Source organism: Cynocephalus volans, chromosome 4 (assembly GCF_027409185.1).
Source record: "Cynocephalus volans isolate mCynVol1 chromosome 4, mCynVol1.pri, whole genome shotgun sequence".
Classification (NCBI taxonomy): Eukaryota; Metazoa; Chordata; class Mammalia; order Dermoptera; family Cynocephalidae; genus Cynocephalus; species Cynocephalus volans.
The window spans coordinates 152,344,900-152,361,905 of record NC_084463.1 but is presented as its reverse complement, the minus strand read 5'-3'; the positions used below and the strand labels follow the sequence as shown (position 1 = coordinate 152,361,905).

At 47.9% G+C, this 17,006-nt stretch overlaps 1 protein-coding gene across 1 annotated transcript; it reads left to right on the top strand.

Annotated features, from left to right (window-relative positions):
* Window positions 1-525: 525 nt before the first annotated feature.
* Window positions 526-1,800, top strand: APLNR (apelin receptor). Its single transcript, XM_063095981.1, has one exon. It carries the CDS (start codon window positions 526-528, stop codon window positions 1,666-1,668), a length of 1,143 nt encoding a protein of 380 aa, XP_062952051.1. The 3' UTR covers window positions 1,669-1,800.
* Window positions 1,801-17,006: the final 15,206 nt, after the last annotated feature.

Here is a 17,006-nt window from a genome sequence, read left to right as displayed (position 1 = left end):
GCCAGAGGAAACTGGAGGGACAGAGGCTGGGGTGAAGGTGGGTGGCAGCCAGAGGGAGGAGGTGGGGCAGAGGAGAGCAGGCTTGCAAGCCACAGATAACATTCTGCCCAGCACGGCAGGGGTCAATTTGGTCCACTTGCCCAGTGACAAGAAGAAAAAAAAAAAAAAAGTGGGCTGTACCTTAAAGATCTTAAGACTCACAAGTGAGGGGCTGGTCTAGAGGTGGGAGGAGGGAGTGACAAGCCAAGGAGACAGAAACTCAGGAGGGTGCAAGGAAGTGTCTTAGCTGAGACGGGGGCAGGACAGGAGCGTGCGGAGGGAAGTCTGCAGGAGAGAGGCATCCTCCAGGGTCCGGAGCATCCAGAGGCAGCTCCTCCTGCATGCTGGGAAGGGCTCTGGGCACCTCCAGCCCTTCTCACCCCCTGAAGCTCAAGCCAGAAGCTCTGGGTGCTTGCTGAGTTGGTGACAGAGCTACAGAGCTGGTATCCCCAGGACCCCCTGCCCGTCTTCTCTCCGCTCCCCAGCATGGAGGAAGGTGGCGATTTTGATAATTACTATGGGGCAGACAACCAGTCTGAGTGTGAGTACACGGACTGGAAGTCCTCGGGGGCCCTCATCCCCGCCATCTACATCTTGGTCTTCCTCCTGGGCACCACGGGCAACGGGCTGGTGCTCTGGACCGTGTTTCGGAGCAGCCGGGAGAAGAGGCGCTCGGCTGACATCTTCATCGCCAGCCTGGCGGTGGCCGACCTGACCTTCGTGGTGACCCTGCCGCTGTGGGCCACCTACACGTACCGGGATTATGACTGGCCCTTTGGGACCTTCTCCTGCAAGCTCAGCAGCTACCTCATCTTTGTTAACATGTATGCCAGCGTCTTCTGCCTCACCGGCCTCAGCTTCGACCGCTACCTGGCCATCGTGAGGCCAGTGGCCAACGCACGGCTGAGGCTGCGGGTCAGCGGGGCGGTGGCCACGGTGGTCTTGTGGGCCTTGGCTGCCCTACTGGCCATGCCTGTCATGGTGTTCCGCTCTACTGGGGACCTGGAGAACACCACCAAGGTGCAGTGCTACATGGACTACTCCATGGTGGCCACCTCGAGCTCCGAGTGGGCCTGGGAGGTGGGCCTGGGGGTCTCGTCCACCGCCGTGGGCTTCGTGGTGCCCTTCAGCATCATGCTGACCTGCTACTTCTTCATCGCCCAGACCATCGCTGGCCACTTCCGCAAGGAGCGCGTGGAGGGCCTGCGGAAGCGGCGCCGGCTGCTCGGCATCATCGTGGTGCTGGTGGTGACCTTTGCCCTGTGCTGGATGCCCTACCACCTGGTGAAGACTCTCTACATGCTGGGCAGCCTGCTGCACTGGCCCTGCGACTTCGACCTCTTCCTCATGAACGTCTTCCCCTACTGCACCTGCATCAGCTACGTCAACAGCTGCCTCAACCCCTTTCTGTACGCCTTCTTTGACCCCCGCTTCCGCCAGGCCTGTGCCACCATGCTCTGCTGGGGCCACAGCAGGTGCGGGGGTAGCTCGCCCAGCAGCAGCGGGGAGAAGTCGGCCAGCTACTCTTCGGGGCACAGCCAGGGGCCCGGCCCCAACATGGGGAAGGGCGGAGAGCAGACGCACGAGAAGTCCATCCCCTACAGCCAAGAGACCCTTGTGGTTGACTAAGGCTGGGAAGCCTGGTGCCCTCAGCCCTGCCCAGCCTCTGCCCTTGCTCCCTGAGAATCAGGTAGCGTAGCTGCAGCTTTTCCCTCGCACCCCACCTCTTTCTCGGCTCCCTGCTTCCCATCTCCCTCTTGTCTTCTTGCTCCTTTACTCCTTCTCAGAGGTTTGTGGTTTAGTACGAAAGAGGCTGCGCCCTGCAGAGCATTGCTCGGTTCATCAGTGTCTGTGAGGCTGATGCTGCATAAGGCTCTGAACCACCCGAACCTTGGTTTCTCCATTGGTATAAAATGGGCGAAAGTCATACTGACCCTAAAATGTTGAAGTGTGAGTGCTGACTCAATAAAAATTTGTTTCCCTCCACCCCTTTTCTTGGGTCTCCAGTCCTCTTTTCTCTCTCCTTTCCTTCTAGTTTTCCCCTCTTTCTGCAATTCTTGCTGCTTGCCCTTGCCTTTTGGCTCCAACCCCTCTCCCACAGCTCACCCCCCCCAATCCCTCCTCCTCCTCCACTTTCCTCCTTGTTCTGAGGAGCTCCTGAGGGTTAAGAATCCTGAAGCTTGCAAAGACTGACCCAGTTCAAGGTCTTTATCCTGTTTTCTGAGAGCAGCCAGGGTATGGGCTGGGGTGGGTGGGCTGTGTCAGCAAAGAATTTGTGTTCCAGTCCCTGGAGCCAGAAGCTCCAGAATGTTCCCTAAAATTGGATCAGTTCACTGTCATTTATGGCACTGGGGCTAGAGTGGTCCCTGAAGAGAACCTCCTTTCCTGCAGCCCCTCCGTGATGCCCACTAGAAATGCTTTCTACAAATTTCCTCAGACCCTTCTGTTCTTCCTCTGTTTTCTGTGGGAACTGAAGGTAAAGGGCTTCTTGGTTCGTTATAGGAATTGGGAGTTGGGAAGGGAAACTAGTGGAAGAGGGGATGGAGGGGGGTTGCATTTAGTGTATATGCTGCTTGGTTCCCCAAGTCCTCATCTCCCAACCTGCTCCAGAACTGTGAGCCGCAGATCTATCTCCTGCTTCCCCATCTCACCCCATCACCCCCCAGATGTTTTTCTTGGACGTCAGTACTGCTTGGTGCTGAGTGTCACTTTGGTTGGGGTGGGGGAGCTTGCTTTTTGTCTGTGTGAATATATATATATATATATAATACACACATATACATATGGATGCCATAACATGAAGAGCAGTGTGTTTGTGTCACTGGGGTGAATCCCCCTCCCACCCCTTTCTCTCTACCACATCTCTGCTCTTCACACAATACCCTTAAGGGAAGAAGGGACATACTGAAGCAATATAGAATAACAGTGAGTCCACCCCCACTGGATTTGGGGGCTCCGACGGCTGGTCCGTGCTTTACGAGAGAAGTCTGTGTTTGCGCCAGGCTCCCTGTATGGAGATCTGTCCCAGAAGCAGCTGGTGTCCAAGGCTTGGGGAAGTCCTACTGGGCTGGGTCCCTGTTCCTTCTCTGGATCCCCGAGGGAAGAAAGAGGCTGGCTAAGAGCTTCTCTTGGCTCCTTTTCCATGCGTCTTCACATTGATTGACTTTATGGGTGTTTCCCTTCACACTCCCCCTTTCCCCAGGGTCGGTGGCCTCTTCCCCAAAACGCCACCTACTTGTCATGGGATGGAAGACCCTGGGTGGGGCTTTTCTCCCCCTGCCTTCAGGATTGGACCTCTCAGCTTCTCCTGCTGGGTTGGGGGCTGGGAACAGTAGAGGGGCCAATGTCATAACATCCACACTGCCAGAGAGAGCTCAAGGACGAAATTAATAGCGGGGACTTTGTGAGCTGGAGGCGGGGGTTGTATATTCCAGGCTTTGTTCTTGGAGGACTCCGGAAATGAGAATCAAGACATGAGTGATGGAGACAGGAAGAGGCCAGCTTGATGGAAATGGACATCTTGACCATCCCTGGGGTGGGGCCAGCCCTGGAAGCAGAGGCAGTAGGGGAGAGGAAGGGGTCCTCTCAGCTTGGTCTCCCCAGCTCAGAATCTTCCACAGAGTCATTGTCTCTGCCTGGGGCTGTGCTCAAAGCATTTAGTCAAGGCTGAAGGAGGCTTCTGGAAGGGAAGAGTGTGTCCCTCTAAGGCCCTCCTGGGTGACCTGCAGACAATTCCTGCCTGGAGCTCATCCGACGTCTGGGACAGAAGGCAGAGGAGGCTGCTTGACGTGATGCTCCCCACACCCCTTCTTCAGAATGTCTCTGCTGTCTTCTGACCCTGCTCATCACTGTGGTTCATCAAATAAAACTGTTTTGTGTAACTGTTGTGTCTAAAGCCTCTTTTCACAAAAGTGTCTTGGGATAAGGGAAGAACCCCAGCTTGCAAATGTCTCAGTAGAAGATGGGGGGAGCGTGGTCAAGGGAGGAACAATGGGAGAACCAGGAGCTAAAAAGAGGAAGTTTGGGGGAGCTGAAGAGGAACAGGGGGTGAGAAGATGGAGAAAGTAGACACCAGGAAAGGGAAATGCTGGGGAATTAGATGCAGGGAGGAAAAGGAAATAAAGGATCAGGGGAGCAGCCAAATGTGTGCTGAAAAGCCACAGCACAAATGCACACACATTCTGGAGTCCAGAGCACAGGTCTGGGGAAAAATCCAGCATTTCTTCCCATGGAGGTAGGCCTATCATTCATTCATTCATTCATTCATTCATCTATCCATTCATTCATGATCTCCTATTGACTCGTTCATTCATTCATTCCTTTAGCATCACACGAATATCCACCCAGTTGAGAGCAGAAGTTTGAATCCCTGTTTTCCAATCAGAGTCACTCTGGATGCTTTTGAAAATACCCATTCCTGGGTGTCAGTCCGGACCTGTGGAATCAGAATCTCCTGCACTCAGCCCAGGTGTTCACAGTCACTAAAACCTCCTCAGGTGATTCTAGGGAAGGGTGGTCTTAGGGCTGTCTTCATTCACACAGATTCTGCCCAAATTAAGGTGAGTGCAAAAGACCAGAGAGTCAGAATCAGAGAAAACTGCACTCTGGATGCTCATCTATTTGGGGGAGGAAGGGGTTGAAGTGGTCACCGTGGGGAAATTTTCAGTCTGGAGTTGTTCACCATCCTCAGTGAAGACCTCCTGTGTATCGATACTGTTTGCAGATGAAACAAAAACAATCGCCGTAGGAGAACTGAGAGTGATGAAAGAGCTCCTGTTTCTGGAGCTTTACCACTGTGCTGAGTGTTTTCCAAGCACTGTCTTATTTAATCCTTGCAGCTGTCCTCTGAAGGGGCATTTTTACCTCATTTTTCTGATGAGGAAGCTGAGGCCCAGAGAGGCTAGTTACTTCCCTTGACCAAGGTCACATAACTAGTACGTGGAAGAGCCACACCTAGCCCATGCTCTTTTTTCCTCCCTCTGTTTGATGGATTTCTTTTTATTTGTTATTTTCCAAAAATCCAAACAGATATCCACTTTTATGGGCATGGGTAGTCATGGTAAGCCCATGCTCTTAAGTACGATATGGTGAGATTTCTCCCAAAGCACAACTGAGGCAGCCCCAGGTGGTTGGGAAGGAAAGTGAGATCTCATCTCTAAGATGCCTGGCACACGTGGGGCATGCTTGACGAATGGGGATGCGGGTAGGTAGGGACAGGACAGGGATGTTGGTAAATGCACCAAAGAGAGAGGGAGGGAGGGGGGGAGAGAGAGAGAGAGAGAGAGAGAGAGAGAGAGAGAGAGGAAATGGGCAGGAAGAAGAAACCAGGATTCAGAGAGGGAGATTGAGGACATGGAATCAGTTCCTGTCTTCCAGCTCCTGAAATAAGCCAAGAAAAGCCCTTTGGGAATTCACTACTATAACAACAAGCTATTTGAGTTTTTTGTTTTTGTTTTTTAAAGATGCTGTAAAAGAAAAAAAAAACAAAAAAAACAAAAACAAAACAAAACAAAACAAAACAAAACCGATGCCTCACTACCTTTTCTGGGAAATTTGAGGCAAGTTATAAAAAAAAATCACAGGATTATAAGCTCTTTGTAATTCACTCATTCACATGTTCCTCCAGGTATTCACTCCGTCCATCACCTGTTTGTTCCGCAAGTCTTTATTTATCACTTACAGCCAAGCTCCGTGCTGGACGGAACAGTGGGCAAGACCTAGCGGGCACGCAGTCTGCAGGTGGGGACAGAGACTAATACACAAGTATGGTCCGGGGTGGTGAGTTCCAAGAAAGAGAAGGTACAAAGCTGGCCGAGGGCCCATGACTGGACAAGGGATGAGTCTGGGTAGGGCATTGGGGGCCTCAAGACCCACAGTGCTGCCAGCAGCCTGCTCTCTGAAGCGTGGAGGGTGAGCGGTTAGCGAAGAAATGTTCTTGGCAGAGGAAGAACCCAGAGAGAGCACAGCCCCTCTGAGGAACTGGGGAGAGCACTCATCCTGGTTTTCACCCACTCCCACCCAGCTCTGGGAGGTGGGCCAGCCACAGGCACAGAGAAAAATTTGCCCGGGCTTCACAGCATGCATGTCAAGAAGGTTGGGGCTGGGACTAAAATCTGGGTCTCTAAACAATTTGGGAGATCAGGGATTTTTTGGGGAGTGACTTCCAGTTTCTCCCTCTTTGGGCTTGAGCTGTCTTCTGCTAAGTTACCAGTCAGGGTCTCCTAACCAGGGGCGGGGAGTTCTGGGCTCTCTCACTCTGAGCTTTTTGGAAAAAGATGCTAAGAAAGGGCAGATAGACCCCTTGAGAAGACTCCTACACCCCAGAAGTAGGGATGACACTTAGCATGACAGGATCTGGACATAATACACCCACTGTCTCAGCTGGTACCACTCCATTTGACCTCCAGGGAGTTTGAAGTTTGCAGGGCTTGATCCAGTGGGATCAGCTCTTCTCAATGATTGCCCAAGTGCTTATAAAGTCACAAAGGGTAATGTTGGAGACAGACGCTAAGACATGACTCAGGGAGCTTCAAATCCAGTGCACAAGAAAGGAGATTCTGGGATGTTGGGCTGACTCTAGAAGTTTCAATTTATAGTTAGAATGTTAGAGTATCAGAGAAATGTTCATTTATTTATTCATTCGACAAATTTTTATTCAGTGTCACTATATGCCTGGGATTGTCTTAGGAGCTGCAGATACTGTTGTGAACCAGACACCATCCCCGCCTTCATGGAGAAACTGGTAGAACCTTCTAGTTTTACTTTCTCATAGAAGAGATGGGTTAACTGAGGCCCACACAGGGAGGGGGGAGTGATTTACACATGATCATACAGTGGGAGGGTGGCAGAGGTGTCACTAGAACTCAGACTCCTCACTGTCAGGAAGAGCATGTTCTATGGCTCCAGGTTTAGAAGGGAGAGAAGATCTTCTCTTATTGAGAATCTGCACAGCAGGTGGAGAAAGTTAGATGGATGATGAACCATAAGCTGGGAGGGGGAGACAGAAAGGTGCTTGAAAATGATTATCCATATTTATGGTAATAAACCTTTTATTTCAGAAGAGGTTTGGATTTACAGAAAAATTGCTGGCGTAGTACAGAGAGTCCCCATACATCCCACACCCAATATCCTTTAGTATTAACACCTTACATTAGCATGACACATTTGTCCCAATTAATAACCATATTGATATACTACTATTAACTAAAGTCTCTCCTTCATTCAGACTTCCTTACTTTTTATCTAATGTTCTTTTTCTGTTCCAGGATCCCATCCTCTCTCCTTAGGCTTCTCTTCGCTGTGACAGTTTCTTAGACTTTGTTTTGGATGACCTGGACAGTTTTGAGGAGTACTGGTCAGGTATTTTGTTCCATGTAATTTTTAAACAAATATCTTTCTGTTTCCATGGAACTGACACAGGCTAGGTGATAAGAAAAGAGCAATAAATAATATACAAGTGATTCCTGCTCTTTTGGAGTTTAACAGTCAGTAATAGAGCACAGTGAGAGTCAGCACAGGGAAAGTACAGGTTGCTGAGAGGTGAACACCCGTCCTCTGGTCTGCACGCAGATCACGAGACAGAGCTAACACACCAGCTGAAAGCACTGGCCACTTTCAGTTCCACCAGGGTTTAAATGTCTGACATTCCTCTACCTCCAAAGCCACCTTAGGGCTCAATTTATTACTGCATAACTGGAAACCTGGGGAAGGGGACAAAGAAATGCCTGTGTTCAATGGGCATCTCACCCCATATTGCTCTGTACTTAATTATTTAGTCGTGGGGCACATCTCCTGCCTACTTGAGGCTACATCGCCTATGGATGATGGATGATCAGAAATGGATTCTCTAAATCTGTTTGAAGTGCCCCAACTGACCAACACCCTAGTGTTCCCCAAACCCTTGTCCCCTGAGCACTGGGAACAGGTCTCTAGAAGAGCTCTGTGCCGTTACCCACCTCCTCTGTCTCATGGGCAGCTCCTCTAGTGTAGAGGCTGTGTTTACACATCTTTGTACTCCCAGTCCCTGGAATGTGGCGGGTGCTCAAAGAATGTTTGCTTGAATAATTGAACAAGTGGATAAAGAGAGTGCAGGAGGAAAGGTGAGAAAAACTTGTTTTTGCTTATAGCAAACAATTTGATTGCTTTTAAAAGAGCCCAGAAAGGTGAAGTAAATACTGGTGACAGAAGAGACACATCGGGATTGGTAAGTACTGAGATTACTTAAAATAACCCAATGCAACCAAATAGTCTCTTCCTCTTAGAGCTGCTTCTTAGGAACACAGAGCCAGAACAAAGGGATAGTTGGACTATGGTCTGGGGGGCACTTCTGATATCTCCTAAGTAGAATACTTCAAATTATGGCTTTGCAGTGATTAGCTTAGTGTTTATGCTGGAAACTAATCTTCGAGTCTCTTTGGCTGGATGTTGGTGTGCAAAGCTGGTTAGTTTCCTGGGGAAGTGATCGGTGAGCCAGCTGGAGCTGGCACTGAGTCAGTTTCTGGGAAACCATTCTGGACATCCACTGTTCACGGAGGAAGGACTTTTGGGATGGTGGGATGTACTGATTGAATGCAAAATAAAATCTTGGATTTCCCCCCTCTGTAAAAAATAGTCAGGGAAAAACCTTTCTTCCGGTCCCTGAGAAAATCTGAGCCAGGTTTAAGGGCATCCAGGAGAATTTGGCAGTCTTTCTTCTGGGTCTGGAATATATCCATAGGTTCAAGAGGTCTTCCTGTATGATGAGATGAAGCAGCCTCTGATGACAAGAGAGAGACTCAGTCTTCACTCTAGGTGGGCTGGTTCTGGTCTCTTCGGCAGAGAAATGACTTTGGTATCAGGGCCCACAGTGACCCAGAATCTGGGGATTGTCTTCCCAAGATGCCAGGACTGAAGAGCATGGATACGACCCTTGCCCTTAGGAAAACAGACTCACCAATATGGTGGTTACTTGGTTTCCAGATAAGACCTAGAAGCCCTTGAGGGTCCTTGGGATCCAGCTGACTGCAATCTCTGTACTGGGGGTGTTGTCAGGGCCTCTGGAAGGTGGTGGTTATTTGCTGTGCTACTAATAAGCTATTTTTATGTTTGGGAAAAGCAACACAGAAATTATGAAAGGAATTGACTACAGAGAGACGTTGCAGGCTGGAGAAGGAAGTGGTTTCCACTCTGACTGTGTCAGGAGTGCAGGCAGCCCCATGTGCTGGCATGAAAAACAGATGATTGAACTGGAAAGGATTTCCCCTACCCTGCCAGTTCACTAGTGAAGTGAGTGAGCCCTGGGAGGGCAGGCGACTTTATTAACATTGCTAACCAGTGGCTGCATTGCGTTTGCTTTTCATGTTACCAAGTTGCCTCCTTTCTATATTGTGGATGGCTTTGGAAGGGATACTCGTCAGACAATCAAACGTGGTGCTGATGTATACAACTTGTGTTCATGGAGACCTTAACTTATATTCAAAACCATGCTGTTTGTGTCTCTGCATCCCAGTCTGTTAAGAGTACAGTCAGATCTAAGTTGAGTTCTACTTCATCTCTTATTTGACTGTGTCGTCCAGGCCATTGCTTCCTGAACTTTTGAGTGTAGAAGGACCCCCAGGGGATGCTGTTAAAATACCAATTCTGATTCCATAGGTGTATTAGTCTGTTTTTGTTGCTTATGACAGAATACCTGGAACTGGGTAATTTATAAAGAATGATGTTTATTTCTTACAGTTTAAGAAGATGGGAAGTCTGAAGTCCAGGGAACACATATGGCGAGGACCTTCTTCTGGGTGGGAACTCTCTATAGGGTCCTATGGTAACCAGGATGTCACATGGCAAATGGCCTGAGCAAGAGAGCTAACCTGCTCACTGGCTGTCCTTATAAAGCCATCAGAAACATGCCCATTACTCCATGAAAGGATCAATCCACCCATAAGGGCAGAGTCCTCACAATCTAGTCACCTCTTAAAGGCCTCACTTTTCAAATACCATAGCCAGATTTTCCTCCTTCTTGGCACTGTTACGATGGGGGTCAGGTTTCGAATATGTGAACCTTTAGGGAACACATTTAAACCAAAGCAATAGGTCATGGGAGTGTCCAGAGCAACTTGTTTCTAAAAGACTCTGGCAAATGGTGGATGCTGCTGGTTTATGGACCACACACAGAGGAGCAAAGATCTGGGGCACAACACATATTAATGTCTTCTTGTCTTCTTCTTCTTGTATTTAAAATGTTTTTTTTTTTTATCTTCATGGTAACACCAAAATAAAACCAGAAAAATTGGACAGAAGTTTGCATATGAAATTAATCTGGCCATAAGGTTGCTGGAAAAGAAAGATAAAAAATAATGTACTGCACATATATTTTTTACATTTAAAATTCATAATCTCAGTAACCTTTCAAGTCTGTTTGAGCCTCAGCTTCTCCATCTGGGAGGGTAGAAAAGGCAGTCTGATATAATTCCACACTGGTGGTTTAGAGATGAAGGTTCTGTTGTCAGCACTGTCTCCAGCTAGGTGTGTCCCTCCGAAAGTCTTACCACCTGCCCATACCTTAGTTTCTCCTTCCTTAACATAAGGAGATTGAACAAGATCAGAACAGCCACCCCCTCCCAATTGTCAAGAATGGACTTTCTTGTTTGATTGTGGCCCTAAACCTCAGAATCCCTTTCAGTGCAGCACTCTGGGCAATTGAAGTGGTAAATGCCATTTTGAACTAGCATCCCTAAGTAGAGACATTCGTTCTATGACTGTAAGACTTGCCAGTGGTGGAATCTCAGGCATTAGAGTTGAAGACGAGTCTTGGAGAATGACTGGGATTTTGGCAACTTGAGTGTGGAATGGGGGTGGTAGGAGGCATCCAGACCAAGGACACAGTGTGAGCAAAGGCAAGAGAGTAAGGAAAGGCACAGGAAGATTGAGGCACAGGTCTGGCCAACTTGTACGTAGGGTATCCACATAAAGGAGTGGGAGATAAAGGAGGGAGGATTAGACTGAGGACGAATCATGATGACTCATTCATTCCTTTAAAAAATACTTACCAAACATTTACTGTATGCCAGTCACTTAGCTAGGCACTGGAATTAGAGTGGAGAGCGAGATAGGCTCTGTCTTTCCATTATGTAACTTAGCATTTTTGTGGGGGGATAAATAGACAACACACAGGTATATAAACAAACAGATTATATGGCTGTTTATGGAAAATTCTGGGAAGGAGATAACATTTGAGATAAAAAATAACATTGAGAACAACTTCAAACAAGATGCTCTGGGAAGGACATCTCAAAAGGTGACTTTCTAGTTGATGCCTGAAGGATGAATGGCCCTGACATGCGAAGACCTGGCTGAGAGAGATCCAAACTCAGGGAACAGCAAGTGCAAGACTTTGAAGCAGGAAAGATCGCCACGGGTTCTCAGAACGATTGTCAGGACACCTGGAAAGCTAGTGCACAGGAAGCCAGGGAGAGGGTGGCAGAAGACAAAGTTAGAGAGACAGGCAGGAGCCAGATCATGTAGGACCTTGAAGGCCATGGCAAGAAGTGTGAGTGTATTCTAAGTGCAATGAGAAGCCATCAGGAAAATGACATGATCCAATTTGCATTTGAAATTATCCCTCAGGCTTCTGCATAGGGAACAAGTTGAAGGGGAGCAGAAGGGAAAGCAGAGAGACCAATTAGGATGCTACTTCAGGGGCCGAGATGAGCAGCGGTGGTGGGTTGCATAAAGGCGGTGTCCATAGAGACCGAGAAGAGAGGTGGGTTTAACTCATATTTTTGATGCAGAATGAGTAGGACTTCTGATGGCCTGGATGCGGGTGAGTGGGTGGGTGAGGGGGTGAGAGAGAGGGAATTATCTAAAGTTTCTGACTTGAGTAACTTGGAAGAAGGTGGTACCAGTTAGTGAGCTAGGGAAGGCTGGAGCAAGAACAGTGTAGTTTTTGGGTGTGTGTGCGTGCGTGCGTGTGCGTGCGTGTGTGTGTGAAAGAGAGAGGCAGAGAAGAGATGAAGAGTTCTTTTTTCACCATATCATACCTAAGATGTTAATAAGACATCTGAGTGATGATGTCAAGAAGGCAGCTTGGTACGTATTCTCAAGAGAGGTTTGGACTGGAGATAAAAATCTGAGCATCGTAGAGATGAAACTGTGAAGAATGTGACTAAGAGGACAGGAAACCAAAAAACTGCATACTGGATTTGGTGACATGGAGGTCCTTGGTGTCATGGGCCAGGGTAGTGGCAATGGATCGTGCCGATAGAAGACAAAATGCAGAGAGTTGAAGAGCGGATAGAAGGATTGGAGGGTATGTGCAGAAACAACTCTTTTCAAAAGTTTTGCTGGGAACCTAAGCAGAGAAATGGGCGATCACTAGAGAAGGATGTGGGATGAAGGGAAAGACTTCAAAAAATTGGAGAGGCAAGGGCATGTTTTTGTGTTAGAAATGACCTAAGAAAGAACAAGATTCTGAGTGAGTGTGAGAGCAAGAGCCAGCCTGAAAGACGGTGATGCTTTGATGGAGAAGAAATGATCGAAGGACAGAAAGGATGTGAACCAGAGCACGAGGGGAGTGACCAGCCTGGGAGAGGAACAGAGGCCATTCCTTCCGTGTATTAGGAAGGAAGTCAGAGGGGATGCATGAAGAAGCAGACAGGCTGGTAGAATTTGGTGGTGGGACGATGAGGGAGTCTGGGCTTTGTGACTTCCAATTTCTAAGTGAATTATGAGATGAGGCTGAGCATGAGGTAGGGAAAGGAGTGTAGACAGCTTTGAAGGAATACAGCTTTATCTTGGGCAATGAAAAAGCAAAATTCCTAGGGAAGAATCCAGTGCTGATACTCCACTTGAGATTTGTGTCCGTGAATTTAAAGTCACCTACTCAGGTTGTGTGATTTTCTCTGGCAGCATTTAGCTGCTGCAGCACAGGAACAGAGAAGGTGCTCAGCAAATGTTGGAGTTTTGCAAAGTGGTTGTGGCAGAGAAGAGAGACTTGAGAGCACTGGAGTTGTTTGCAAGAGCAATTATAAAGGAGGACAGTGGAGTCTGACTTATGTAAGGAAGGAAGCATAGACACACAGTGGCTGCTGGATGTGGTGGGATCAGTAGGCGAGTGGTCAAGATAAGGGATGAGAGTTTGGGCGGGGGAGGGGTACTAGAGCAGGTCAGCTGGAAGGTCAGGAAGGAAGTTCAAAGAGAAGGATTTGGAAATTGAGATTTCTGGTAATATCATGGTCTGGGGTGTGGTCATCGAGGGGGTGGCTACCATGGAGTGAGAAAAAAGGTCATTGGGCTGGAAGACGTCAAGGAAAACGACCAAGTTGCTAACTGAGTTGCACAGATAGATAATCAAGTTTTGAGAATTATTGTAGGAAGCGGGCAGTGAATAAGATTGGAAACAGGAGTAAGGTCTGCAGTGAAGGAGGGCAATGCCTAAAAGGTGGGTAGAATGACCCCCGTGAGGAGGAGGGCAAGGGGATGAAATAGCTGAAATCAGGGCCGTGGATAATCCACATGGTGCCTTTGTGCAAATTAGAAAAAAATATCCTTTCTCTGGCAGAAGCAGCCCCACTCCGGGACACACAGCTTGGGGAGCATGGGCTGGTTCTACTCACCCGTCTGGTGGGCATCCTTGGCTAGGGCACAACCTACTTGCACAACCTAGTTGTGCCCGGGTGCCCTGGTTGAATGGCATAGGCATCAAAGGAGAGGTAGCTTTCTGCAGGAGAGGTGGCCTGAAAGAGGCCCTGGGGAGAAAAGATCAACCCTCTGACTTTACAGATAGGGAAACTGCAGCCCAGAGAAGGGCAATAACTCAAACACATAGGAGGTTGGTGGCAGAATTTAAATTAACTCTGCTCTCCCAACTCAGTGCTTTCTACTATACCCCATAATGGAAGTGATGTTTTAGCAAACACTCCAAAATTGCAAATTCAAAAATATGTTGCCCCTCAAAGTCTTTTCTGTGGGAGGTGACAGACTTCTTTCTAGTGACGCTGCCATTGTTCCAACCATTTCTGGAAACTCCTTCAGAGAAATGATGTTCAGAGCCAGCTTCTGAGTCACAAAGACAACCCACCACACTGCAGAGGCTTATTTAATATATGGGTGGGAACTGTCCTTTTCCTTCTCTAGTGCCGGGTCTCAGAGGCCAAGATGCAACCTGGGATCAAGGACTCTTATGGGCTCTTTTCCTTTTATTTCAGCACATTTCTATTTTCTACTCAGTGTGTTCCAGGCCCATGAGATCCCAGTCAAGGTGGGGGGTCAGATACTGCTGTGAGCTATGTCTGGTCTATTCAGGTTTAGTTTTGGTAGGCTGGCCGGCATGAGGTTTGCATCTTTTGGGCATCTTTGATGCAAACAACAGAAACTTCCCCTGCTATTTCTGCAGAAAATGAATTTGATAAACGGTATTAGGTAGCTCAAAGAATTTCTGGAGAAATGGGCTTTGGGAAGGAGCCATCCTCGAACTATCCAGCTCTAGTAGGAACCTCTCTGCTTGCACCATGAAGTTCTACCTGGGACTAGACCTGCAGAACTTCCACTACTGCCATCTCTGAGACCTCAAAGCTTCTCTGCTACTCTCCTTCCTCAACTGGAAGACAGATTCCATGCAGCTCCTGGATTCCCAGGTCTTTCTCTTCCAAAGTGAATTCTCACATGTGCATGAATGGAGGAGCCCAGGTCACAAGTTGACACTAGCTGCAAAGGAGGTTGGGAAAGTGGATTCCAGCTTGTAGTGTGGGAGGTGGTGCTCAGATTGTGGGAAGATCCCCCAGTACAGGGGGTCTGTTAAAAAAATGGTGGGTACCACAGACATGAAAAGGTCGACAACAAAGCTGTTGGCTTCCTGGGGTCCTTATGCCTAAAGTTTGGGAAAGCTTCCCCTAGGTGCACAGGTGTGACTGAGCCATGGTCCCTCCTGGTCCAGTGGCCTGTCTTAACAAAGCATTATTGCCAACTGAGAGATCACTGCACTGTTAGGCTTTTCCTGCTAAAAGTTTAGAGTTCCCCTTAGAATGAATGTAGTTAAAAGAGAAACAGGAAGTTGTTTCTTCAAGACCCTGAAAATGGGTGGTTGTCAAGGTCAAAGCCTCCTGCTTGCACACCTGTATCTATGGAGAAAGCTGAGATGTGCTACCTGGAAATGCTACTCCTCTATGATCCAAAATCCCTTCTAGTCTCTATAATGAACAGAAAAATTAGCCAGCAGCTCTGTGTGTGTGACATTTATTGAGGGCTTACTAGATGTTGGGGACTAAGCTGAGCCTGGGCCAAGGGGGCCAGGAGGTTCCAGAGATGACTAAAATATGGTTTTGGCTTACAGGAAACTCAGTCTAGTGCTGGAGATATGTCCATGTCTGTGCATCAGAAGGGTACAGGAAGTAGACAAAAAGAGCCTTGGAGTCTTTCAACCCTGGGATCACATCCTGGGCCTTGTGAACTAGTTTTCCCATCCGCAAAGCGGGGATAGTAAGACTTAGCTCATGTGGTGGTTTGGAGGATTAAGTAGTATAATGTATGTGGAGTGGCTAGTGCCTGGCACACAGTAGGCCCTCAGCAAGTGCTGTGCCTCCCAACACCCCCACACCCCTGCCCTCCTCTCTTCAATATAAAGTGTGATGGGACCACAGAGAACGTGGTGGTTAATTCTGCTTGGTGGATTCAGGCTGGGCCCCTAATGATGACAGGGGGTTCTTCAGGCAGACGGTGAGGAAGGTGCTTCAGGCAGTGGAAACAGCATGATCAAAGCCACAGAATATGTGTTTGGCGAATGGTGGACTGAGCATCTGGCTGGAGGTGTGAGAATGGAGAGGGGACTGGCAGGAGGCAAGGGGGCATTAGGGGCCGTGTGAGCCACGCTGAACATTCTCCTGTAAGCATGACATGCCCAGTGAAGAGCTTTAAGGCAGAGGACTGTTCCTGAAAGGCCAGAGCTGCTATTTGACTGGTGGAAATATCTGTCTTTTATTTGGAACTGCCCTGGACCTTGGAATTCTCCATATTTCTGATTTGAGAAACAAAGAAGGGAGGGATGGACTGTTTCTTGGCCTCTATTCAGCCTGTGGATATGTATAGTTGGATGTCACGGAGAGCTTCTTAACACCATCATTATTTCAAGTAAGAACCTTAATGATATGATTTGTTGAACATCTACCACTCTCCATGCACTGTTAGATATTTTATGCAAATAATCCGAAATCCTTGGAATAGCTCTGTAAAAGGAGATGTTATCTCCATTTTGCAGAAGACGAAACTGAAGCTCAGAAAATATTAGGCGATTTGCTCAGGGTTATGCAAATATTCAAAAACAAGTTTGCCTAATTGTAAAATCTGTGCTGGCTCCACCATGACACACTCCTGAGTCCCACTGGATTATTTTGACATACCTTGTGACATAAGTGCTCCGTCTTTATACATCTATATATCTTTGTATCTCTCTATTTATATATATTCATACTATATCTATTCATTATCTATGTCTCTGCTTGTCTATCCATCTATCTAATAAAATGGCAGAAATTTACCTAGTATCTGGGAATCTCTTGCCTTCTTTTCCCAAGATCTCTGGGAAGTAAGGAGCATTCTTCTCTCTGGATGGGGAGCTGAAATGTGGTTGGTTAACTATTGTCATAGAAAATATGTCCTATGTCCTAGAGTGGGGGCGTCCTACCTGCCACCTCAGTCATGCACTCATCTGGAATGGGTTGCATGAGAAGGAAGTTTTGGGAGCCAACTTATAGGATGTGATAGAGATTCCTTAAACTTCAACCTCTCCCTGCAAATCTTTTCACTCACCCAGCAATGGCAGAAACCCCTCTGTCCTTTGATCTATTGTGGTGTGGTGAGATGCACTCAGCCTTGGATCCATAGAGACTTCAGTTGAATTGTCAGTTCTGTCCCCACCGGCAGTCAGGGCCTAAGGTGAGTTACAGAATAGCTCTGAGCTCTCCCAAGTAGGGATAGTATTTGTACCTACTTACAGGCTGTTA

Coding starts and splice junctions, on each gene's coding strand:
- APLNR (XM_063095981.1), top strand. CDS start 526: ATGGAGGAAGGTGGCGATTTTGATAATTACTATGGGGCAGACAACCAG.